Genomic DNA, 25,841 nt, shown 5'->3' with positions numbered 1-25,841 from the left:
GTGTAGCTGCTTTATGGATGGAAATATCTACTGTTATGGCCAGACACCCAGCTCACTCAGAATACCAAAAGGCCGTGATGCCAAAACTATCAGTTTCCTACGATTCTTCTTTAGACAGCAGCAAAAACACAAGGACCCTTTTAGCCACATGGATGAAATGTTTGTGAACTTTGATAAGCCCAGCAACCAAACTGTCAAGTGGAACGGTTTGAAAATGGTCATAGTGAAAACCACAGGACATGAGACCGGATTCTTCAAAAAGAAGGTACAAAAACTAGCATTAGAGCACTTTATCTGAATGCTCGTAGTATTCGAAACAAGGTAAATGAGTTGACAACACAAATCATTGTGAACGAGTATAATTTGGTGGCCATTACAGAGACATGGTTGCAGGATGGTCACGACTGGGAGTTGAATATCCAGGGGTATCAAACTGTTCGGAGGGACCGACAGGGAGGTAAGGGAGGTGGTGTAGCTCTGATATTTAAGGATGATATCAGGGTGGTAGTGAGAGATGATATAGGTTCTATGGAAAAAAAGGTTGAATCCATTTGGGTGGAAATTAGAAATAGTAAGGAGAAAAAGTCACTGATAGGCGTAGTCTATAGGCCACCAAATAATGACATCGTGGTGGAGCGAGAAATAACCAAAGAAATAACTGATGCATGTAAAAATGGTATAGTAATTATCATGGGGAATTTTAATCTACATATCAAGTGGTCAAACCAGGTCGGTCAAGGCAGCCTTGAGGAGGAGTTCATAGAATGTATCCGCGATAGCTTCCTTGAACAATATGTAATGGAACCAACAAGGGGGCAAGCTATCCTAGATCTGGTCCTGTGTAATGAGGTGGGAATAATTAATGATCTTGCAGTTAGGGGTCCTCTTGGAAGAAGCGATCACAGTATGGTTGAATTTAAAATACAGATGGAGCGTGAGAAGGTAAAATCCAATACCAGTGTCTTGTGCTTAAACAAAGGAGACTATAAAGGGATGAGGGAGGAGTTGGCTAAGGTAGACTGGGAGCAAAAACTTTATGGTGGGACAATTGAGGAACAGTGGAGGTCTTTCAAAGCGATCTTTCACAGTGCTCAGCAAAAGTGTATACCAGTGATAAGGAAGGACTGTAGAAAAAGAGCTATGATGTGGAGATGCCGGCGTTGGACTGGGGTAAACGCAGTAAGAATTTTAACAACACCAAGTTAAAGTCCAACAGGTTTATTTGGTAGCAAAAGCCACACAAGCTTTCGGAGCTGCAAGCCCCTTCTTCAGGTGAGTGGGAATTTTGGTGGCTTTTGCTACCAAATAAACCTGTTGGACTTTAACCTGGTGTTGTTAAACTTCTTACTGAAAAAGAGCTAATCAGCCATGGATATCTAAAGAAATAAAGGAGGGTATCAAATTGAAAGAAAATGCATACAAAGTGGCAAAGATTAGTGAGAACCTAGAGGATTGGGAAATCTTTAAAGGTCAGCAGAAAGCCACGAAAAAAGCTATAAAGAAAGGTAAGATGGATTATGAGAGTAAACTAGCTCAGAATAGAAAAACAGATAGCAAAAGTTTCTACAAATATATAAAACGAAAAAAGTGGCGAAAGTAAACATTGGTCCTTCAGAGGATGAGAAGGGGGATGTAATAACTGGAAATGAGAAAATGGCTGAGGCATTGAACAGGTATTTTGTGTCGGTCTTCACAGTGGAAGACACAAATAACATGCCAAAAATTGATGACAGGAAGGCTATGGCAGGTGAGAACCTAGAAACTATCATTATCACGAAAGAGGTAGTGTTGGGCAAGTTAATGGGGCTAAAGGTAGACAAGTCTCCTGGCCCTGATGGAATGCATCCCAGGGTACTAAAAGAGATGGCGGGAGAAATAGCAAATGCACTAATTGTAATTTACCAAAATTCGCTGGACTCTGGGGTGGTTCCCGCAGATTGGAAAACAGCAAATGTGACGCCACTGTTTTAAAAAGGAGGTAGACAAAAGGCAGGTAATTATAGGCCGGTTAGCTTAACTTCTGTAGTAGGGAAAATGCTTGAATCTATCATCAAGGAAGAAATAGCGAAACATCTGGATATAAATTGTCCCATTGGTAAGACGCAGCATGGGTTCATGAAGGGCAGGTCATGTTTGACTAATTTAGTGGAATTCTTTGAGGACATTACATGTGCAGTGGACAATGGGGAACCTGTGGATGTGGTGTATCTGGATTCCCAGAAGGCATTTGACAAGGTGCCGCATCAAAGACTGCTACATAAGAAAGGTGCACAGTGTTACGTGTAATGTATTAGCATGGATAGAGGATTGGTTAATGAACAGAAAGCAAAGAGTAGGGGTAAATGTGTGTTTTTCTGGTTGGCGATTAGTGACTAGTGGTGTGCCTCAGGGATCAGTGTTGGGACCGCAGTTGTTTACGATTTACATAGATGATTTGGAGTTGGGGACCAACTGTAGTGTGTCAAAATTCGCAGATGACACTAAGATGGGTGGAAGAGCAAAGTGTGCAGAGGACGCTGAAAGTCTGCAAAGGGATATAGATAGTCTAAGTGAGTGGGCGTGGGTCTGGCAGATGGAGTACAATATTGGTAAATGTGAGGTCATCCATTTTGGTAGGAATAACAGCAAAATGGACTATTATTTAAATGGTAAAAAATTGCAGCATGCTGCTGTGCAGAAGGACCTGGGTGTCCTTGTGCAAGAATCTCGGAGTTGGTTTGCAGGTGCAGCAGGTAATTAAAAAGGCAAATGGAATTTTTTCCTTCATTGCTAGAGGGATGGGGTTTAAAAACAGCGAGGTCATGTTGCAGCTGTATACGGTGCTGGTGAGGCCACACCTGGAGTACTGTGTACAGTTTTGGTCTCCTTACTTGAGAAAGGATATACTGGCACTGGAGGGGGTGCAGGGGAGATTCACGAGGTTGATTCCGGAGTTGAGAGGAGAGACTGAGTAGACTGGGGCAATACTCATTGGAATTCAGAAGAATGAGGGGAGATCTTATAGAAACATATCAGCTTTTGAAGGGAATAGATAAGATAGAAGCAGAGAAGTTGTTTCCACTGGTGGGTGAAACTAGAACTAGGGGGCATAGCCTCAAAATAAGGGGAAGCAGATTTAGGACCGAGTTGAGGAGGAACTTCTTCACACAAAGGGTTGTGAATCTGTGGAATTCCCTGCCCAGTGAAGCAGTAGAGGCTACCTCATTGAATGTTTTTAAGGCAAGGATAGATAAATTTTTGAACAGTAAAGGAATTAAGGGTTATGGTGAGCGGGCGGGTAAGTGGAGCTGAGTCCACAAAATGATCAGCCATGATCTTATTGAATGGTGGAGCAGGCTCGAGAGGCCAGATGGCCTATTCCTGCTCCTAGTTATGTTATATTAGGATTCACAGAGATACTAGCCTGCAAGGCCAACAGAGCTAAGTTAAAGCCTATCGTAATTTTCAAAAGTAAAACAACTTTGAAAATCAAATTTCCTGCAGGAGCTTTTATGCATATCCATGGCACCATTTGGATGGTGAAAATGGAGTGAAGTTATGGATCAGTACCGTGTGGAATAGATCACTTGGAGGGCCTGCTTAAAAAATGAAGCTAATTAGATCATATCCCATAATACAGATAAGATAAGGGGCGGCATGGTGGCACAGTGGTTAGCACTGCTGCCTCACAGCGCCAGGAACCCGGGTTCGAATTCCGGCTTGGGTCACTGTCTGTGTGGAGTTTGTATATTCTCCCCATGTCTGCATGGGTTTTCTCCGGTTTCCTCCCACAGTCCAAATATGTGCGGGTTAGGTGGATGGGCCATGCTAAATTGCCCCTTAGTGTCAGGGGGCTAGCTAGGGTAAATGCATGGGGTTAGGGCCTGGGTGGGGTTGTGATCGGTGCATATTCGATGGGCCGGATGGCCTCCTTCTGCACTGTAGGATTCGATGATGATTTTATGATAAGATATGGGGCTGCATGGTGGCACAATGGTTAACTCTGCTGCCTCTCAACGCCAGGGATCTAGGTTCAATTTCCGGCTTGGATCACTGTCTGTGCGGAGTTTCCACATTCTCCCCATGTCTGCATGGTGTCCTCCAAGTGCTCCACTTTCCTCCCACAGTCCAGAAGATGCACTGGTTAGGTGGATTGACCATGCTGAATTCTCCCTCCATGTACCCGAACACACACCAGAGTGTGGTGACTGGGGGATTTTCACAGTAACTTCATTGCAATGTTAATGTAAGCCTAGTTGTGACACTAATAAATAATAAATAACCTTTAGATCAAGAAGCACCTGCAAAGAAATAACACTGGCAGTTGCATTGGGGTGCAATATCCATAGTTCAACCTTTGAATGAGTTCCTCAACAAGCCATTCAAGAATCATGTTCACACGGAATGAAATAGGTGTATGGTTGACTGAAAAAGATCTTCTCAAAAAGTGGAAATATTCATGCTACCACTTATGTTTTATGCGATTTTTGTGTCAAATCGTGAGATGCACAAACTGTCATCAGATAGTTCAAAAAATACAGAACATCCAATTCAGTGGAAGATGATTTGTTGTGGTTGGATGATTTTGAAAATGAATGCGCTACACCTGATCTAGAGTAGTAGCTTTATTATAATACCATAGCTAAAGTGACTGAATTTAATTAACTCTTTGCATTGGATGTCGAAGACCATGAATTCTGAGGGTTTCAAAATGCTTGGATTATAGTTAAAGGTATCTTTTTACAATTAATTTATTCAACAAACTTGCCACATTAATGTGATATGAATTATCAGTGTTTTTTTTTCACATTCCAAAATGTAACCACAAACTTGCGATTTACATTTTATACCCAGTCTGTAAGTCACTTCATTGCAATGTTAATGTAAGCCTAGTTGTGACACTAATAAATAATAAATAACCTTTAGATCAAGAAGCACCTGCAAAGAAATAACACTGGCAGTTGCATTGGGGTGCATTTTGGAACCATTTTTGGAGCCTTCAAAGGTCATCTCGTAAGGCATCGGCGATACCAATAACTTAAGTCATAGCCTATATAACTAGTTATTTTCACTTGTCATAGATTTATTAACAATACCATTTTTAAACTAAAAGAGGGGCAAGAGAAATTCAAGGTGAAGGGGCGAAGTTTACCGAGGGGACATGGAGAATTTTGGGAGGGCATCAGATTGCCAGGATGGTGTAGCATGGGGATAGGTGGCAATTGCTTGGGGCAGTTTACATGATGTACTGGGGTGGAGGAGAAGCACCTCTGTTTTCACTGGCGCATGAGCAGTCGTGAAAAGGCACTTATCTGTTCATGCAGCAATCTTGCTTCTCTAGTTGCTGGGTTTTTTAGGTCCAAGAAACCTAATCGACCAGCATTAAAACTGGTACAGAGACGATATCTGAGGTGCATAACATTTGAATTTTAAAATAAGGTGTCCATTTCCTGGGAGTGAATTGGTTACCTCACCCTGTCATAGATCTTTAGACATTTAGAGCACAGAAAGAGGCCATTCAGCCCATTGTGTCCACACCAGTCAACAAAGATCTGACTACACTAATCCCATTTTCCAGTGCTTGGCCCATCATAGCCCTGGAGGTTATGGCAGTGCTTAAATATTATGGGAGTTTCTGACTCCGTCACCCTTTCAGGCAGTGAGTTCCAGATCCCACCACCCTCTGGGTGAAACCGTTTCTCCTCAACTCCCCTCGGCCTTCTATTCTTACTTTAAACCTATGCCCCCTGGTTATTGACCCCTTTACTAATGGAAAAAGTGCCTTTTTGATTTATTATTGTCACATGTTTAGTATACAGTAAAAAGTATTGTTTCTTGCTCACTAGACAAAGCGTACTGTACATAGAGAAGGAAAGGAAAGGGTGCAGAATGTAGTTACAGTCATAGCTAGGATGTAGAGAAAGATCGACTTAATATGAAGTAGGTCCAATCAAAAGTCTAATGGCAGCAGGGAAGAAGCTATTCTTGAATCGGTTGGTACGTGACCTCAAACTTTTGTATCTTTTTCCCGACGGAAGAAGGTGGAAGGGAGTCTGTCTCGATGTGTGAGGTCTTTGATTATGTGAACTGCTTTCCTGAGGCAACAGAGAATGTAGACAGAGTCAATGGATAGGAGGCTGGTTTGTGTGATGGACTGTGCTTCATTCACAACCCTTTGTTGTTTCTTGTGGTCTTTGACAGAGCAGAAGCCATACCAAGCTGTGATACAACCAGAAAGAATGCTTTCTATGGTGCATCTGTAAAGGTTGGTGTGAGTTGTAGCGAGCATGCAAATTTTTTTTTCAGCCTCCCGAGAAAGTTGGTGGGCTTTCTCAACCATAGCATCGACGTGAAGGGACCAGGACACTTTGTTGGTGATCTGGACACCTAGAAACTTGAAGCTCTCTACCATATCCACTTTATCCCCGTTGATGTAGACAGGGGCATGTCCTCCACTATGCTTCCTGAAGTTGATCATTATCTCCTTCGTTATCATAGAATAGAATCATAGAAACCCTACAGTGCAGAAAGAGGCCACTTGGCCCATCGAGTCGGCACCGACCACAGTCCCACCCAGGCCCTACCCCCATATCCCTACATATTTACCCGCTAATCCTTCTACGGATCTCAGGACACTAAGGGGCACTTTTAGCATAGCCAATCAACCTAACCGGCACATCTTTAGACTGTGGGAGGAAACCGGAACACCCGGAGGAAACCGGAACACCCAGAGGAAACCCAGGCAGACATCCTGCCATCGAGGGAGAGATTATTGTTGTTGCACCAGTTCATCAGGTTCTCTATCTCTTTCTGTACTCTATCACATCATTGTTTGAGATCCGACCCACTATGGTGGTGTCATCAGCAAACTTGAAAATTGAGTTGGAGGGGAATTTGGCCACACAGTCACAGGTGTAGAAGAAGTATAGTAAGGGGCTGAGGGCACAGCCTTGTGGGCACCAGTGTTGAGGATGATTTGAGGAGGAGGTGTTGTTTCCTAGCCTTATTTATTGCGGTCTGTGGGTTAGGAAGTTGAGGATCCAGTCGCAGAGGGAGGAACTGAGCCCTCAGCCACAGAGTTTGGAGATGAGTTTTGTAGGAATAATAGTATAGAAGGCTGAGCTGTAGTCGATAAATAGGAGTCTGACATAAGTGTTTTTGGTATCTAGGTGTTCCAGGGTGAGTGCAGGGCAAGGGAGATGGCGTCTGCTGTGGACCTGTTGTGGCAATAAGTGAACTGCAGTGGATCCAAGCAATCTGGAAGGCCAAAATTGATTTGTGCCATGACTAACCTTTCAAAGCACTTCATGATGATGGATGTCAGAGCCACCGGATGATAGTCATTAAGGCACACTACCTGCCTTTTCTTTGGTACAGGGATGATAGTCGTCGTCTTGAAGCAGATAGGGACCTCAGATTGGTGTAAAGAGAGGTTAAAGATGCCTGTGAATACCCCCGCCAGCTGGTCCGCGCAGTATCTGAGTGCCTTCCTATCTACCCTATCTATTCCCTTCATAACCTTCCAACCTTTGCTGCTTCAAGGAAAACGGCCCCAGCCCATCTATTTTCTCATAGCTCAGACAGCTGGCATCCTAGTGAATCTCCTCTGCACTCTCTCCAGTGCAATCACACCCTTCCTATAATGTGGTGACCAGAACTGCACGCAGTCCTCTCGTTGTGTCCTAACCATCATGACCTTCCTGCTCTTGTATTCTATGCCTCAGCTAATAAAGGCAAGTATCACATATGCCTTATTAGCCACCTTCTCTACCTGCCCTGCCACCTTCAGGGATCTGTGGGTATGCACATCAAGGTTCCTCTGGTCTTCAATACTTTCGGGGGTCCTACCATTCATAGTGTAATCCTTTGCCTTGTTAGCCCTCCCCAAGTGCATTGCCTCACACTTTTCTGGGATGAATTCCATTTGCCACTGCTCTGCCCACCTGGCCAGTCCATTGCGAACCTCCTGCAGTTTATGGATATCCTCCCCACTATTTACCATCCTACCACTTTTTGTCTCACCCGCAAACTTCTTGATCATAGCTCCTACATTTTAAAAACAGAAGTAGGAAGATTTAAGCTTGGGTTCACATTTAAGACTAGGTTCAGGTTTCAGAATTTTAAGTTTTATTTCCAGCCCAACCAAAGCCTATTCCATATGTTAAATCCAACACTCCCTATCTCCCCTGTGTACCTTGAAACTTTATCAAATTACTTGGGAGATAATGACTGTGGTGGATAGGGGAATTACGATGGTTAGAATGGAGAAAGCAAATATTTTTTCAGTGGATAGGAAGGCTCTAGCTCTGTCTGGAAGGTAGTGTAAGTAATTTTGAGGACCAAAAGAATTTTTGTGGAGATATTGATGAGGGTAGAATGTACAAAAAACATGGCAAATAGAATTCAATGTCAGTAAGTGTGAGGTGAAACTTCATTTTTTTTAAACATCAAAAAATAATAGAATGAGAAAGGGTGGGTGTTGCAGGTAGTTCCCAGTGACTGAAAGGTCTAGAATGTGGAGACATAAAACTAAATGCAAGAGATTTAGGACAAAATGCAAGAGAAACCTTTTACATAGATTGGTGAGGCTGTAGTTCACGTTACACAAGTTGGTGATTGAATTGAAGAATAACTTAGATAGATGGTTGAAGGAAAGATTGATGGGTCCATGGAATTGCAGCACCAAGTGTGGAGGATAAATGGAAGCATGGATTGAATAGACCAATTGATCTTTATCAGTATTGTTAGTTTTATGCTCTTTCAACATCAGTCTGTTACCTTGGAGACAACTTGACCCCAAAAAAACACAATTTTCTCCCCCACGCCAAAGAAGTCTAATTTACTTAGCAAATCACCTTTTGAGGTGGAAAGATTGTCGCAGCGCACTTCAGAAGTATAAGGAATATGGACACTGATCTGAAAAAGAGCCACCTCCATTTTCTCTTTCCTATAGTTCTCTGAGGATTACAAATCGAGGACAAGTAAGATTCTTTTTTGAGCAGATACTATCAATAAAACTTTTGTTTAGACCTAAAGGGCCTGGAAAAGATGCACGCTGATGTTTAGTTAGGCTGCACAAAGAAACTTTGAAGAAGGAGCTAATGTTGCAAATTGTAACAGATGTAGTTATCCCTGTTACATGGTACATGAACCTTTCATATTTGCACTATCATCCCTAAGCCATCTTTCTATTAAAATTTAAATGAAAAATTTTCACTGAGATTATAATTTCAATTTTTGCTCTCTGACCTTTTTCCAAGTGAAACCGTTAAAATCAGAAATTGGTCCTCAATTTGCATTTTGATTTCTGAACTTGTCATGGTCTCAACATGTGTGATGTTGTCAGGGAAGCACTGGAGTAAATTCAATGGAAACCTGTTTTTTTTTAAAAGTGAGTGCACTGCCAATTTCATCATCTTCCACTTGCTTGCAGCTTGTTGTAGAATGGCTGCCACAAGCCTGAGAGCAAGTCAAATGGTATGGCGCTTATTTTGGCAAAACGCTGGTATGTGAAGTACAAAGAACAAAGAACAATACAGCACAGGAACAGGCCCTTCGGCCCTCCAAGCCCGCGCCGCTCCCCGGTCCAGGATTGAATCCTGAATCCAGGATCCCCGCCCAATTTTCCAGCCTATCTACATACCAATATCCTATCCACCGAGCTGTCCCTCACAGCTACGATGCTTTGTTCATCACAACCTACAACAAAGTAGAGCGGAAATTGAAACTCTTTTTTAAAGTAGATGTGGTGTATGTTATATAACAGCTTAATTGCACTCATTTTAAATAACCAAAATTTGGAGTCCAATGTATGTTCTGTAAATATTTTTATTGAAATTTTGCAGGCTAGCATGTTGCATGCAGTATAAGTTCGAAACTTATTTGGACATCAAGAGTCTATGAAGGGTTAATAACAGTGTTTGTAATTATAGGCCAAACACTTTAATTATTAGGCATACTGTGTGACATCATCCTGTACCTCCGAGTTGTCACTGATAGAATTGAAAAAGCCAGATGGTGTGTGATTATAGTGAGTTCCTCCAAAATGTGTTTTAGAAGCAATTAAAAGGTTTGGACCCCCTCCTAGTGATCTGCTCATCTGTGATGAGATTTTTTTACTCAGCCTCATCATGATACAAAATGATAGCTCCTGACAAGAAATAAATGAAAGGTCAGGAGGGCTGTAATATTGACTTGGATTTTCAGGAAATTACAGATTTTTAAGACATTTCTCTTTGGATACATGGTTTATCTGAAAGGAAGTAGCAAGTAATCTGTAATCCTTCACTGGGAATGCATTTGCATTTTGAAAGCTTGGGTGATTAAGAACAGATGGGTTGTTATCTGTCTCAAAAAGTGTAGAAGGTTGCAGAAAAGATTGCCTGTATAAAATGACACTGCTTCTTTCGGTCTGCTTTCTTGGAATGCTGTTTGTTTTTTTTAAATGTTCGTGATTTGCTAGCGATGTAACAGAAATGTTGAGGTTGAAAATATGATAGACTGACAAAGTTGCCTACACACTGTCCAAAAATATTTGAAGGAATGCTGCGTTCAACTCCTGCTATTTCATAAAGATTTTCAAATGGTACTCAGCAGCATGAATAACAATCCAGGAAGAAAATGTCTTGTTTGAAGTAAATTTCTGATCCATCAAGCTTCACAGCCAGCCCCAGACAGCTTTAATGTTTTACAGTCCTAGTCAGCTTTAACAAACAGGTTATTTTAGACTTATCCACAAAAATATTTTCCATGCAAAGTGAACTGCAGTAAGATTGTAAAATATTTTTACAATATTGTTTCTATGTATGAATCCTAGTACATTATTTATTAGCCATGGAATCTTGGGGGTGACCTTTTAACTCTAGGAGCTGAATTCAAATCCGGTCCAGATTAATGAAGTCAGGGTTTTTGCAGTTGCTTAAGTGCATACGATATAGTTTGAATAGTCTAAAGTTAGGTCCTGGTGGCATGAACCACTGACACCAAACTATCTCGAATTCAGCAGTGCGAACAATGTGACGAGCAAAGATCTTAGGATGGCTGATGTGGGAATGAAAAAAATGTCATGTTTGAAGTAGCTCACTTCGGTGATTCAACAGAATAGAAGGAATTAACTCCTGATTGCTTGATTCTGACATTAAGTAGTTCAAATGATAGAGGTGCTAACAAAATTCACCAATACAATTTGTACAAAATGAGGCTCATTTTAATTACTGGTGACAACAAAGAATAGGCAATATTGCATTATACACCTTGCTTGATTATTTTTTCCATTAATTCCAATGGAATTAAAAATCAGGCAGGGTGCAGGTCAGGTGGTTGATCCAATATTGCCCTTTTTAAGCAAATCGACAAAAGTCAAATCATCCCCAATGTTTCTGCTATCAATTATAAATTTGCGCTTTGTGATCTTTAAGCAATACTGTTTAAACACTTTCTCTCTACAGCAACACGCAAGCTTTTCTACTGGAAAATGTTCCATGCAATGATGCAAGCTGCAAGCCTGTGGGCCGAATGTTCAAGGTTCTTTGGGAGCTGTCTGATTTAAACCAAATTAAGAATGCTGTTGTGGCAACCTTCTTTGACATTTATGAAGATGTAAGTTCAGCATAATACTAATTATCTTTTACATTTACTAATTTGAATTCTTTACAACTACTGGTATTGGGGAACTGTACTGATAACTTAATCTTTGGTGCTTATAAATAATGTGAGAATGATAATTCCTATGTACAGAAGTTTTCAGATTTAATTCCTGGTCTGTATTGATTTTACAGATCTCAGCCAGGGTGGTGATAGGAATTCCTTTTGTACGTTCAAAGGATGTGGGTGCTGCTGGCTAGACTAGTATTTATTACCCATCCCTAATTGCCCTTAGGAAAGTGGTGATGAGCTGCCTCCTTGAATCGCTGCAGTCCATGTGGTATAGGTACACCCACAATGCTGTTAGGGAGCGAATTCCAGGTTTTTAAACCAGCAGCAGTGAAGGAACAGCAATATATTTCCAGGTCAGAATGGTGAGTGACTTGGAGGGGAACTTCCAGGTGGTGTTCCCATTTATCTGCTCCCCTTTTCCTTCTAATTGGCAGTGGTTGTGGGTTTGGAATCCAGAGCTGGGAAGAGGAAAGATTAGCCATGGTTCCTGCAAAGCATTGCCGTCATGTTACCCTTGCTAGAGAGTACAATTTTTTTGGATATAGGTGCCAACAGAATTTGTTTAGCTTCAGTTTCCTTTGTCTGCTCTGAGGTTAATTGCACCATCGGATGCAATACTGTAATACAACTTTCAAGGGAAAAATGATAGAGACAATGATGGAGGAGGATGTTGGGGGAGATGATTGGGGAAACCAAATTAGAAAATTGTTTATTCTGTACTCTCTTCATTTTAATTTTAATGTTATCTGTCAAAAAAACTCGTCTAAAATTATAACAGTGGTTGATAACTGAGTAGAATCATGGACATAAGTGTTTTTTTTTATTCATTTATGGGATATGGGCATCACTGCTAAGCCAGCATTTATTGCCCTTGAGAAAATGGTGATAAACTGTCATTTTGAACTGTTGCAATCATTGTGTAGGCACACGCACATTGCTGTTAGGGAGGGAGTTGCAGGATTTTGATCCAGCGACAATGAAGGAATGGCACTATATTTCCAAGTCAAGATGGTGACTGGCTTGGAAGAGAACTTGCAGGTAGTGGTGTTCCTATGTGTCTTCTGCCTTTGCCCTTCTATGTGGTTGGTAGCAATCGTGAGTTGGGAAGATGCTGTCTAAGCAACCTTGATGAGTTCCTGCAGTGCATCTTGTAAGTGGTACATATTGCTGCCACTGTTAGTCGGTGATGGAGGGAATGAATGTTTGTGGATGAGGTGTCTATCAAGTGGGTAACTTTGTCCTGTACAATGGTAAGCTTCTTCAGTGTTTTAGGAGCAGGACTCACCCAGGCAAGTGGAAAGTATTCACACTCCTGACTTTTTAAAAATTCATTTTCTTTACAGGATGTGGGTGTCAAGTGTCTAGGCCATCATTTATTGTCCATCCTAATTGCCCTTGAGAAGGTGGTGGTCAGTTGCCTTCTTGAATCCCTGCAGTTCTTGTGGTGGAGATACACCCACAGTACTATTTGGGAGGGAGTTCCTGGATTTTAATCCAGTGAAGTAAAGGAGTCAGTGAAGACATTTACAAGTCAGAATGATGAGTGACTTGGAGAGGAACTTCCAGGTGGTGGTGTTCTAATGCATCTGCTGCCCTTGTCCTTCTGGGTGGTAGTGGTCTTGTGTTTGGAAGATGCTGGGTAATGAGCCTGGTTAGTTCTTGCAGTGCATCTTGTAGGCGGTTCACACTGTTGCCACTGTTCATCACTGATGTGCCTTGTAAAAGGTGGATGTGGCTAACAGAATCAGGAGGTGAGTTACTCACTGCAGAATTCATAGCCTCTGACCTGCAATTGTAACCACAGTATTTATATGACTGGCCTAGTTCAGTTTCTGGTCAATGGTTAGCCCCAGAAGGTTGATCATGGAGGATTCAGCGATGGTAATGCTGAATGTCAAGGATTGATGGTTAGATTATTTCTTGTTGAAGATGGTCAGTGCCTAGCACTTGTGTGGCACAAATGTTACTTGCCACTTTTCAGTCCAAGCCTGGATATTGTCCAGGTCTTCCTGTATTTGGACATGGACTGTGGTGCTGAGTATGATACAATCTGCGAACATCTCTAAGGAAGGTCATTAATGAAGCAGCCAAAGATGGCTGAACTTCAGACCCTACCCTGAGGAACTCCTGAAATGATGTCCTGGAACTGAGATGATTGACCTCCATCAACCATCATCCTTCATGCCAGGTATGACTCCAACCGATAGTGTTTTTTTTAATAAATTGATTTGTAGGACATGAGCATCGCTGGTGGCCAGCATTTATTGCTCATCCCTAGTTGCCTTTGAAACTGAGTGGCTTGCTAGGCCATTTCAGAGGACAGTTGAGTGTCAACCGCATTGCTGTGGCTCTGGAGTCACCTGTAGGCCAGACCAGATAAGGATGGCAGATTTCCTTCCCTAAAGGACATTAGTGAATCAGATGGGTTTTTCCAACAATCAACAATGGTTTCATGGTCATCAGTAGATTCTTAATTCCAAACATTTTTATGGAATTCAAATTCCACCATCTGCCGTGGCGAGATTCGAACCCAGGTCTCCAGAACATTAGCTAAGTTTCTGGATTAATTGTCTAGTGATAACGCCACTAGGCCATCGCCTCCCCGATTTTAATTGACTCCAATTTTGCTATGGCTCCCTGATGCCATAGAGTCATAGAGATTTGCAGCATGGAAACATGCCCATCGGCCCAACTTATCCATGCCATCCAATTTTTAACCATTAAGCTAGTACCAATTGCCCGCATTTGGCCCACATCCCTCTATACCCATCTTACCCATGTAACTGACTAAATGCTTTCTAAAAGACAAAATTGTACCCGCGTCCACTACTGCCTCTGGCAGCTTATTCCAGATGCTCACCACCCTCTGTGTGAAAAAATTGCCCCTTTTGGACCCTTTTGTATCTCTCCCCTCTCACCTTACACCTGTGCCCTCTAGTTTTAGATTCCCCAACCTTTGGGAAAAGATGTTGACTATCTACCTTATCTGTGCCCCTCACTATTTTATAGACCGCTATAAGATCACTCCTAAGCCTCCTACGCTCCTGGGGGAAAAAATCCCATTCTGTCCTTGTAATTCAAACCATCAAGTCCTGGTAACATTCTAATGAAATCTTCTTTGTCAGTCCCTCAGGGTCGAGGCTGACTTGCTTCCACTTCGGGGAGGTGAGTTCTGCAGTGGCTGAATAGTCCAGTGCTGGAGCCACGGACTGCCACAAGTTTGGCAGGTGGTGTTTGATGGGTGGGTGGCTGGGACTCTGAATTCTGTGCTCTCTTTCCACTGTTTGTGCTTGGCCTCTGCATGCTCCACCTGATGGCGCTTGAGGCGAATGGCACCTTCGCGAATGCTTCTTTTTGTTCTAAGGTAAACGATTCCCATGTGGCAATGGGGATGTTGCATTTATTTAGGGAGGTTTCAGTGTGTCCTTGTAGCATTTCCTCTGCCCTCCTACTGATCACTTGCCTTTGCGGAATCTGAGGAGAGCGCTTGTTTCGGGAGTCTTGTGTCGGGCATGCGGACAAGGTGGCCTGCCCATCACAGCTGGTTGAGCATGACCAGTGCCTCATTGCTGGGGATATTGGCCTCTTATTCGAGGAATTAAGGGCTATGGGGAGAGAGCGGGTAAATGGAGTTGAAATCAACCATGATTGAATGGTGGAGTGGACTCGATGGGCCGAATGGCCTTACTTCCGCTCCTATGTCTTATGGTCTTATGGTCTTATGGAAGAGGATGCTCATATTGGTACACTATCCTGCCAGTAGATTTGCAGGATTTTGCAGAGGCAATGTTGCTGATGTCTCTTCAGGGATTTGAAATGTATGCTGTACATTGTCCATGTTTCTGATGCCTACAGGAAGATGGGGACCACGGCTGCTCTCTCAACCAGGAGCTTGGTGCTAGATTTGAGGTCTCAGGCTTCGAAAACTCTGTTCCTCAGGCGTCTGATGACTGCACTGGTGCATTGCAGTCGATGCTAGATTTCATCATCCAATGAAATGATCCACATTGTCCAGGGGCTCACTGTGGATCTTGATGGTTGGGGGACAGTTTTGTGTGATAGGAGCGGGCTGGAAGAAAACCTTTGTTTTTGGATGTTTATCCTGAGGCCCATTCTCTCATGCCTCGGTGAATGCATTGACAATAGTCTGTAACTCGGCCTCTGAGCATGTGCACACACAGGCATCATCTGTGAACTGCCACTCGATGACAGAAACCGGGGTGGTCTGGTTCTAGCCTGGAAGCATCAGAGGTTGAACATTTTCCCGCTTGTCCAGTAGGTTAGCTCCACTCTAGCAGGGAGCTTCAGTGCGATGGGGTGGAGTGTTACTGCAAGGAAGCTAGAGAAGAGCGTTGGTGTGATGCCCTGTTTGACCCCAGTTTTCATACCACAGTTTGGTGAGGATCACGGCTTTGCATGTCACTGTGGAGCAGGTGGAGAATGGTGACGAATTTCTGCAGGCATTCCAATTTGAGGATGATGTTCCACAATCCTTCACGGTTGACAAAGTCAAAAGTCTTTGCAGGATCGAAAAAGGCCATGTACAGAGATTGATGCTGCTCCTTGCACATTTCCTGGATTTGTTGTGCGCTGAAGGTCATATCCATTGTGCCTCTTGATCAGCAGAAGCCGCACTGAAACTCAGGGAGGAGCTCTTCAGCTTCTGGGAGGATTGTCATGATTACCTTTCCCGTGGTAGAGAACAGGGAAATCCCTTTGTAATTTCTGTAGTCGGGACTGTCCCTTTCTTGAAGATGGTTACGATGAAGGTGGCGTTTAATTTAGATAAATGCGAGGCGATGCATTTTGGTAGATTGAACCAGGGCAGGACTTGCTCAGTTAATGGTAGGGCATTGGGGAGAGTTACAGAACAAAGAGATCTTAGGGTACATGTTCATAGCTCCTTGAAAGTGGAGTCACAAGTGGACACGAGTGGTGAAGAAGGCATTCAGCATGCTTGGTTTCGTTGGTCAGAACATTGAATACAGGAATTGGGACGTCTTGTTGAAGTTGTACAAGACATTGATAAGGCCACATTTGGAATACTGTGTACAGTTCTGGTCACCCTATTACAGAAAGGATATTATTACTAAAAGAGTGCAGAAAAGATTTACTAGGATGCTACCGGGACTTGATGATTTGAGTTATAAAGAGAGGAGCGTAGAAGGCTGAGGGGTGATCTTATAGAGGTCTATAAAATAATGAGGGGCACAGATCAGCTAGATAGTCAATATCTTTTCCCAAAGACTAGAGGGCATTGGTTTAAGGTGAGAGGGGAGAGATACAAAAGTGTCCAGAGGGGCAATTTTTTTCACACACAGGGTGGTGAGTGTCTGGAACAAGCTGCCAGAGGTAGTGGCGGTACAATTTTGTCTTTTAAAAAGCAGTTAAACAGTTGCATGGGTAAGATGGGTATAGAGGGATATGGGCCAAATGCGGGCAATTGGGATTAGCTTCGGGGTTTAAAAAACAAGGGGCGGCATGGACAAGTTGGGCCGATGGACCTGTTTCCATGCTGTAAACCTCTATGACTCTAATTAAGGCATCTCAGATCTCCCCACATACTCTGTTCCTTCCAGGCAAAGATCATGACTTTGTGGATTACTGCCAAGAGTGCCTCTCACTGCATTTTAATACTCAGCAGGGATTCCATATGCGCCGGAGCCCTTGTTGTTTTTCAGTTGTCGGATGGCTTTTTCGGTCATACGGCGAGCTGGAGTTGCACTGAGATGGTGGCGGGTAACATGTTGCGGCTAGCGTCAAGGGCACTGGTGTTGAAGGCTGCGTTTTGGTTGAGGAGATCATAGAATCACTACAGTGCAGAAGGAGGCCATTCGGCCATTGAGCCTGCACCAACAACAATCCCATCCAGGCCGTATCCCCACGTATTTACCCTGCTAGTCCCCCTGGCATTAAGGGACAATTTAGCATGGCCAATCAACCTAATCCACACATCTTTGGCATGTGGGAGGAAACCAGAGCACCTGGAGGAAACCCACACAGACACGTGGAGAATGTGCAAACTCTACACAGACAGTGACCCACGGTCGGAATTGAACCTGGGTCCCTGGCATTGAGGCAGCAATACTCAGCACTATACCACCATGCCACCCTTGAAGTGAAGGTCCTTGAAGTGCTGTCTCTGCGGTGGGTGTTGACTGCCTCTCTGTCTTTGATGAGCACTTCTCTGTTTTTAGCTGTCAGTGGGGTGGATCCCTGCATGCCCGGACCATAGTTGGTTTTAATTGTGCTACATTAAAATGATGAGTATTTTCTGCCTAAACAGATTTAAGCAAACTAGTCTCTATATGTAAAGGGCTCTAAGGTTAAAGCTGCACTTGAGTGCAAAAAGCCACAGAATTGCAGATAGATCACACTTCATAATCGAGCATAATCGAACTCAGTCAAGCTGCATTCTTGCATAATTTGTTTCTGTCAAGTGGTTTCATCCACGTAGCTTTTCTAAATCTAGGGATTGGTGAGACATAGGTGTCTTTAATTTTAACAGCGCTTAGACTGATTGCCATGTGTGTGGATTAAGTAGTACAGAACCTCAATTCATCACATCCATTGCTGGTAGATGGAGTTCTTGGGCTTCAACCCATAATTTTGCATAATCCACATTTTAACTACCAAACTACTTGCCATGCCTTTATTAATATTTTACTGCTTCAGTTACCTTATTAATGCCATTCTTATTTATTAAACAAATAGGCTTGTATTAACACTGAATTAAATGTGATTCACTGACTGTGAAAATCCCCTAGTCGCCACATTCCAGCGCCTGTTCAGGTACACTGAGGGAGAATTTAGCATGGCCAATACACCTAATCAGCACATCTTTCGGATTGTGGGAGGAAACCGGAGCATCCAGGGAAAACCCACGCAGATACGGGGAGAACATGCACTCCACACAGACAGTGGCCCAAGCCAGGAATTGAACCCGGGTCCCTGGCACTGTGAGGCAGCAGTGCTAGCCACTGTGCCGCCCCCATAGTGGTAATGATTATCAACATTGCTTCATTAATGAAATCTTAATTATTCAGTTTAACAGTCAGACCCAAAATATTAACAATCTGTTATTTTATTCTTCACAATCTTAATATTCTTGCTATGAAAAGTTACGCATGTTTGTACTTTTCACCTTTTAAGATGCTTCTCAAAGCTTACTTTTTTGGTCAAGCCAGTCATCTGCTCCATTATCCCCTTTTTGGTTTTGTGTCAATTTCTTTTTCGCTAACACCCCTGCGAAGTACCTTGGGGCATTTTTATTGCATTAAGGCCAATATATATGTACAAGTTGTTGTTGTAAAATCGAAGCTTGCCATGCCAAAATTAAAATTGTTTTCAGTTCTTCATATGTTACAAGGGGCATGCACTCATGTGTCATAAAATATGTCAAAGTTTAATTATAAGAATGCTTTGAATAGGTTTTATCTAACAAAGTTTTTAATTTTGGCAATATCGCCAAGGTATAGGACACACAAAATGAATAAAGACCAAGGCCTGTCTAGTTCAACTTCTGTTATACCGATTGTCAAATGCCACAATACTAATGGAGTTGTTGGCTAATCAGAGCAAAACATATCTATCAGTCTACTACAGATGCAAGCATGTGACAAAGCAAACCCCCAGTGATGCAGAGCTTTGGGAACTATAGATCCAAAATCACCTCTTTTGTTCAAGTATGCAACACTTGCTACATGTCCTATCTCAAATTGCTCATATGGTGTATTCCAAAATGTTTGCTTAAAAAAATCATCTAATTTACATTTGAATGAAACAGTACTGTTTGGTTTCACCATCACCCTCGGGCCTGTTCAACAAATTGACCACTTGCTGGCTGAGATAATGTTTCCACAGATTAGTTTTGAAATTTTCCCCTTCAAGCACACACTATGTCCTCTGTTCTGGACAAGATGACATAGTTTGTTAAAAGCAAAATACTGGGGATGCTGTCAGCTGAAACAAAAACAGAAAATGCTGGAAAATCTCAACAGGTCTGACAGCATCTGTGGGGAGAGGTTAGGGCCAATGTTTCGAGTTTAGGTGATCCTTCATCAGAACTTCTGACGAAGGGTCATCTAGACTTGAAATGTTGGCTCATTTCTTTCCCCACAGATGCTGTCAGACCTGCTGAGTATTTCCAGCATTTTCTGACATACTTTGCCATGGTTCACATTTTTCTAGTCACCATTAGAATCTTAAAGACAGCAACAATATCACCCCTCAACCTCTCTTCCTGGTAAGAACATGCCCAGTTTACAGAATCACATTTAATTCAATCCTTCTATCCCCTCAATCATTCTGGTTACTCTTTTACTCCCTGGTAATCAGAATTGTACACAGTATTCTAAATATTGTCGCACCTATCATTTATAAAGTGGAATGATTAACCTCTCTATTTCAGCTCAATATTGACTTTCTTAATACATCCCAACATCACATTTGCTCCGTTTCCTGCTACCAGACATTATTCCAATAGCTTCAATTTGTGAATGATTCATTTTACATACAAATTGCTTTCTTTCAATTCAAATAATACTAACTTCCTGAACTATTTGCCCCCATGTAAAGCACTTTACATTTCTTTAAATCAAATTTCATCTGCTGCCTGAGTGCCCAATTTCCACACTTTTCAAATCCTCCGGTTGACTATCATGTTAAGTTTTGGAGTATGCTATCTTCTTTGAATAGAATGTTCTATGGGATGTTATGAATGTTTATCTTAAGCACTATATCTTCCTTTTCATGAAAGTTCTAAATGACGTGTTTAAATTTTATGGTATGTGCATAAATTAGGAACATATCACAGCCAAAAACTGGTATTTTGAAGGATAATCTGTATATCACTAATATTTCTTGTCACAATTGTTTTGGTGACAGGGTATCCTGGACTTGCTTGTGTTAAACGAAAATAAGGGAAAATCAGAGTTCACCATCCATGCTTTGCGAAATAACTTCGATGCAGATGCTTACTTTGTTAAAGTAATTGGTAAGTAAACTCTGTCATACCTAAGTTATGTGTATATTAAATTCAAATAAAACCTTTCATGGATAATTAGAAGCTTAATTTGATATTGGAAAGCAATAGTTATGTAGTAACTAAAGCTGTGCTGATCAGTGAATGTTGATGGAACATGTAACTGGGCGTCTAGTAATGCTACTACTGGAATCCTAAAGAAGTTATCTTCAAACTCCAGGACTGTTTGTCACTCAAATGTATTTTCCACAGTTGGAGTGTTGTCAGTTGTCTGATTTTGCTGAGCAACTTTATGAAATACTTTGGTGTTTTACTTTTTAAAAAAAATAGCAATTGCTGTCATCCAATTCTTCCCCCAATCTCCATTAAGATGAGTTTTCTGTCCACCTTCCATCAAGTGAGCCAGGATGCTGATTAATAACCAGATTGTGATGTCCTCATCCCCATTAAAATGTCTTCCCCGCATGTTTACTTGTGGGGAACATGAAAAGTGATTGTAAAAGCTTCTGTAGATATGTGAAGAGAAAAAGACTGGTGAAGACAAATGTAGGTTCCTTACAGGGGAATTTATAATGGGGAGCAAAGCAATGACTGACCAACTAAGTACTTACTTTAGTTCTGTCTTCACAAAGGAGGATACAAATAACACACCAGAAATATTGGGGAACACAGGGTTTAGTGAGAGGAAGGAACTGAAGGAAATCGGTATGAGTACAGAAATGGTGTTGGGGAAATTGATGGGATTGAAGGCCGATAAATCCCCAGGGCCTGTTCAGCTACATCTCAGAGTACTGAAGGAAGTGGCCCGAGAAATAGTGGATGCATTGGTGGTCATCTTTCAAGATTCTATAAACTCTAGAACTGTTGCCACAGATCTGACTGTAACTAATGTAACCCCACTATTTAAAAAGGGAGATGGAAAGCAAACAGGGAATTATAGACATCGGTAGTGGGGAAAATGCAAGAGTCCATTATTAAAGATCACTTGGAAAATAGTGGCAGGATCGGATAGAGTCAGCATGAATTTACAGAAGGGAAATTATGCTTGACAAAACTACTGGAATTCTTTGAGGATGTTAACCAGTAGAGTTGATGAGGGGAGTCAGTAGATGGGGTTTATTTGCACTTTCAGAAGGCTTTTGATAAAGTTTCACATAAGAGACTAGCATATATAATTAAAGCACATGTGATTGGGGATAGTGTATTGACATGCATAGAAAACTGGCTGGCAGGCATGAAACAGAGTAGGAATAAACGGGTCTTTTCCCAATGGCAGGCAGTAACGAGTGAAGTACCGCTGGGATCAGCGCTAGGACCCCAGCTATTCACACTATGATTGAGATGAAGGAGGTAAATGTATTATTACCAAATTTGCAAATGGCACAAAGCTGGGTGGGAGGGTGAGCTATGCGGTGGATGCAAAGATGCTTCAGTCTGGTTTGGACAAGTTGAGTGAGTGAGCAAATGCATGGCAGATTCATTGTGGATACATGAGGTTATCCATCTTGGCAGCAAAGACAGGAAGGGAGATCATTACCTCGGTGTATTGAGACAGGGGAATGCAACATGATCTGGGTGTCCTTGTACACCAATCAGTGAAAGTAAGCATGCTGGTGCAGCAGGTAGTAAAGAAGGGATGAGGTATGTTGTCCTTCACAGTGAGAGGATTTGAGTACAGGAGCAGGGATGTCTTGCTGCAATTATACAGGATCTTGGTGAGACTACACCAGGGAAATTGTGTTCAGTTTTGGTCGTCTTATCTGAAGAAGGATGTTCTTGCTGTGGAGGGAGTGCAGCGAAGGTTTACCAGGCTGATTCCTGGGATGGCGGGACTGACATGTGAGGAGAGGTTGCGTCATTTATATTTGCTGGAATTTGGAAGAATGGGGCAGGGGGGTAGAATCTTATAGAAACATACACAATTCTAACAGGACTAGACAGAGTAGGTGCTGAAAGGATGTTCCCAATGGCGGGGGAAGTCCAGAACTAGGAGTCATAGTCCAAAGATATGGAGTAAGCCCTTTGGGACTGAGATGAGGAGAAATTTTTTCACCCAAAGATTGGAGAGTCCACTGTGGAATTCGCTACCACAGAAAGCAGTTGTGCCAAAACATTGCATGTTTTCAAGAAGGCTCATGGGGTTAAAGGGATCAAAGGATATGGGGGAAAGCAGGAACTGGTTACTGAGTTGGATGATCAGCCATGATCATAATTGAATGACGGATCAGGCTCGAAAGGCTGAATGGCCTACTCCTGCTCCTATTTTCTATATTTCTGTGTCTCTCTTTACTCGGGCCTTTCCTCTGATACATTCCCTAAATCGAAGGGACGCGGACTCTGACGAATTTGGCAGAGAACTGGTTTGCCATTCATGGATTTAATTTTTTGGAGCACTGCTCTTGTCTGTGAAAGCTGCTAACTGTTCCAGGATCATTCTGGAATGTAAGGAAAACTCCTGACTTTTCTGTACTGCGGCTGTCTTCTTAATCCTCTCTCCCCTCGGGAACTTTCTTCTAAGATGTTCTTTAACCAAGCTTTTGTTTATAATTCCCCTGTGAAGTGCCTTTAAAGTAATGTTGTAAGTTGTTCTATCAGAACTTCCATTGGCTGACATATTATTGTTGGAGCCAGTTCAATCCCAAATCAGCGATGTCTATCAACCCACCATCTCCTCAAGGAGATGCATCCCCATTAGGGAACTGGAGAGCAAGTGTTTAGTCTGTTTCTTTATAAACAGCAGGTACAAGCAGTTCTGAACAGCTATTTTTTATTCATTTATGAGATATGGGCATCGCTGATTAGGCCAGCATTTATGGCAGGTCCCTATTTGCCCTTGAATTGAGTGGCTTGCTGGACCATTTCAGAGGGCATTTAAGAGTAAATCACATTTCTATGGATCTGGAGTCACATGTAGGCCAGACCAGTAACAATAGCAGATTTCCTCTGCTAAAAGACATCATTGAATCAGATGACAATCATTAATGGTTTCATGGTCACCATTACACATTTAATTCCAGATATTTTTGATTGAATTCAAATTTCACCATCTGCCGTATTGGGATTTGAATCTGGATCCCCAGAGCATTACCCTGAGTCTCTGGATTACTCGTCTAGTTACAATACCATAGAAACATTGAAAATAGGAGCTGGAGTGGGACATTCGACCATTCGAGTCTGCTGCGCCATTCAATATGATCATGGTTGATCCTCTAACTAATTACTGTACGCCGGTGCTCTTCCCATATCCCTTGATACCTTTCGCGTCTACAAATCAATCTATTTCCTCAAATATATTCAGTGACTAGGCCTCCCCAGCCTTCTGCAGGAGAGAATTGCACAAGTTCCACCACCTTCTGAGTGAAGATATTTTTCCTCATCCTGGTCCTAAATGGTCCACCTCGTATTTTAGAAACATAGAAAACTACAGCACAAAACAGGCCCTTCGGCCCCACAAGTTGTGTCGAACATATCCCTACCTTTTAGGCCTACCTATAACCCTCCATCCTATTAAGTCCCATGTACTTATCCAGGAGTCTCTTAAAAGACCCTATTGAGTTTGCCTCCACCACCACTGACGGCAGCCGATTCCACTCGCCCACCACCCTCTGTGTGAAAAACTTACCCCTAACATTTCCCCTGTACCTACCCCCCAGCACGTTAAACCTGTGTCCTCGTGTAGCAGCCATTTCCACCCTGGGAAAAAGCCTCTGAGAGTCCACCCGATCTATGCCTCTTAACATCTTATATACCTCTATTAGGTCTCCTCTCATCCTACGTCTCTCCAAGGAGAAAAGACTGAGCTCCCTCAGCCTATCCTCATAAGGCATGCCACTCAATCCAGGCAACATCCTTGTAAATCGCCTCTGCACCCTTTCAATCTTTTCCACATCCTTCCTGTAATGAGGCAACCAGAACTGAGCACAGTACTCCAAGTGGGGTCTGACGAGGGTCTTGTATAGCTGCATCATTATCCCCGGACTCCTAAACTCAATCCCTCGATTGATAAAGGCCAGCACACCATACGCCTTCTTAACCACCTCCTCCACCTGCGGAGCCGATTTTAGAGTCCTCTGGACCCGGACCCCAAGGTCCTTCTGATCCTCTACCGTACTAAGAGTCTTTCCCTTTATATTGTACTCCTTCATCCCATTTGACCTGCCAAAATGGACCACTACGCATTTATCTGGGTTGAAGTCCGTCTGCCACTTCTCCGCCCAGTCTTGCATCCTATCTATGTCCCTCTGTAACTTCTGACATCCCTCCAGACTATCCACAACCCATCAACCTTTGTGTCGTCGGCAAACTTACCAACCCATCCCTCCACTTCCTCATCCAGGTTATTTATGAAAATGACAAACAGCAAGGGTCCCAGAACAGATCCCTGGGGCACACCACTGGTGACCGACCTCCAATTAGAAAAAGACCCATCTATACACACTCTCTGTCTCCTTTGGGTAAGCCAATTCTGGATCCACAGGATTTTGAGACTTTGTTCCCTTGTTCTGAACCCCATCAGCCAAAGGAAACAACATCCTTGCAACCAATCTGTCCAGGCTTGTCAGAATTTTAAAACCTTTAATTAGAACCCTTCTCATTATTTTAAATTCCAGTAAATTCAGGCCCAGTCAACCCAATCTTTCATCATATGATGTTCCTGCCATCCCAAGAATCGGTCCAGTGAATCCTTGCTGCACTCTCCCTGTGTGATATATGTCCTTTCTTAGATAAGGAGACCAAAACGGCACACAGTACTCCAAATGTGGTCTTACCAAGGCAGCTGCAGTAAGACATCTCTGCTCCCGTGCTCTTGCAATGAAGGCCAACATTCCATTTGCCTTCTTTCAGTGACTGATGTACCAGGACACCCAGGTCCCTTTGTCTCTCAGTATTTTCTTCTCTATCACTATTTAAATAACACTCTGCCATTCTGTTTCTCCATCCAGATGGGATAACTTCACGCTTATCCACAGTATATTGCATCTGCCAAGTATTTGCCCACTCACTCAACTTGTCTAATTCATGTTGAAGTCTCTTAACATCCTCCTTGCCTCTCACGTTCCCATCAAGTTTCATGTAGATTATCAGGCCCTAGGGATTTTTCAACTTTCAGTCCCATTAATTTCTCCAGGATTGTTCTTCTAATAACACTAATTACTTTCAATTCCTCCTCACAAGACCCTTGGTTCCTTAGCATTTCTGGGAAGTTATTGTGTCTTCCTCCATG

At 42.5% G+C, this 25,841-nt stretch overlaps 1 protein-coding gene across 1 annotated transcript in view; it reads left to right on the top strand.

Annotated features, from left to right (window-relative positions):
* itfg1 (integrin alpha FG-GAP repeat containing 1) overlaps positions 1–25,841 on the top strand; it is a 274,792-nt gene that overhangs the window by 134,883 nt on the left and 114,068 nt on the right. The window contains exons 11-12 of the mRNA XM_078210834.1: positions 11,427–11,577; positions 20,521–20,629. Of these exons, the coding sequence (XP_078066960.1) occupies positions 11,427–11,577; positions 20,521–20,629 (260 nt within the window). The remainder of the gene's footprint in view (positions 1–11,426; positions 11,578–20,520; positions 20,630–25,841) is intronic.

Source organism: Mustelus asterias, chromosome 4, assembly GCF_964213995.1.
Source record: "Mustelus asterias chromosome 4, sMusAst1.hap1.1, whole genome shotgun sequence".
In the NCBI taxonomy this organism is placed as follows: Eukaryota; Metazoa; Chordata; class Chondrichthyes; order Carcharhiniformes; family Triakidae; genus Mustelus; species Mustelus asterias.
The sequence above is the reverse complement of the archived record's forward strand: the minus strand, read 5'-3'. Positions and strand labels throughout refer to the sequence as shown.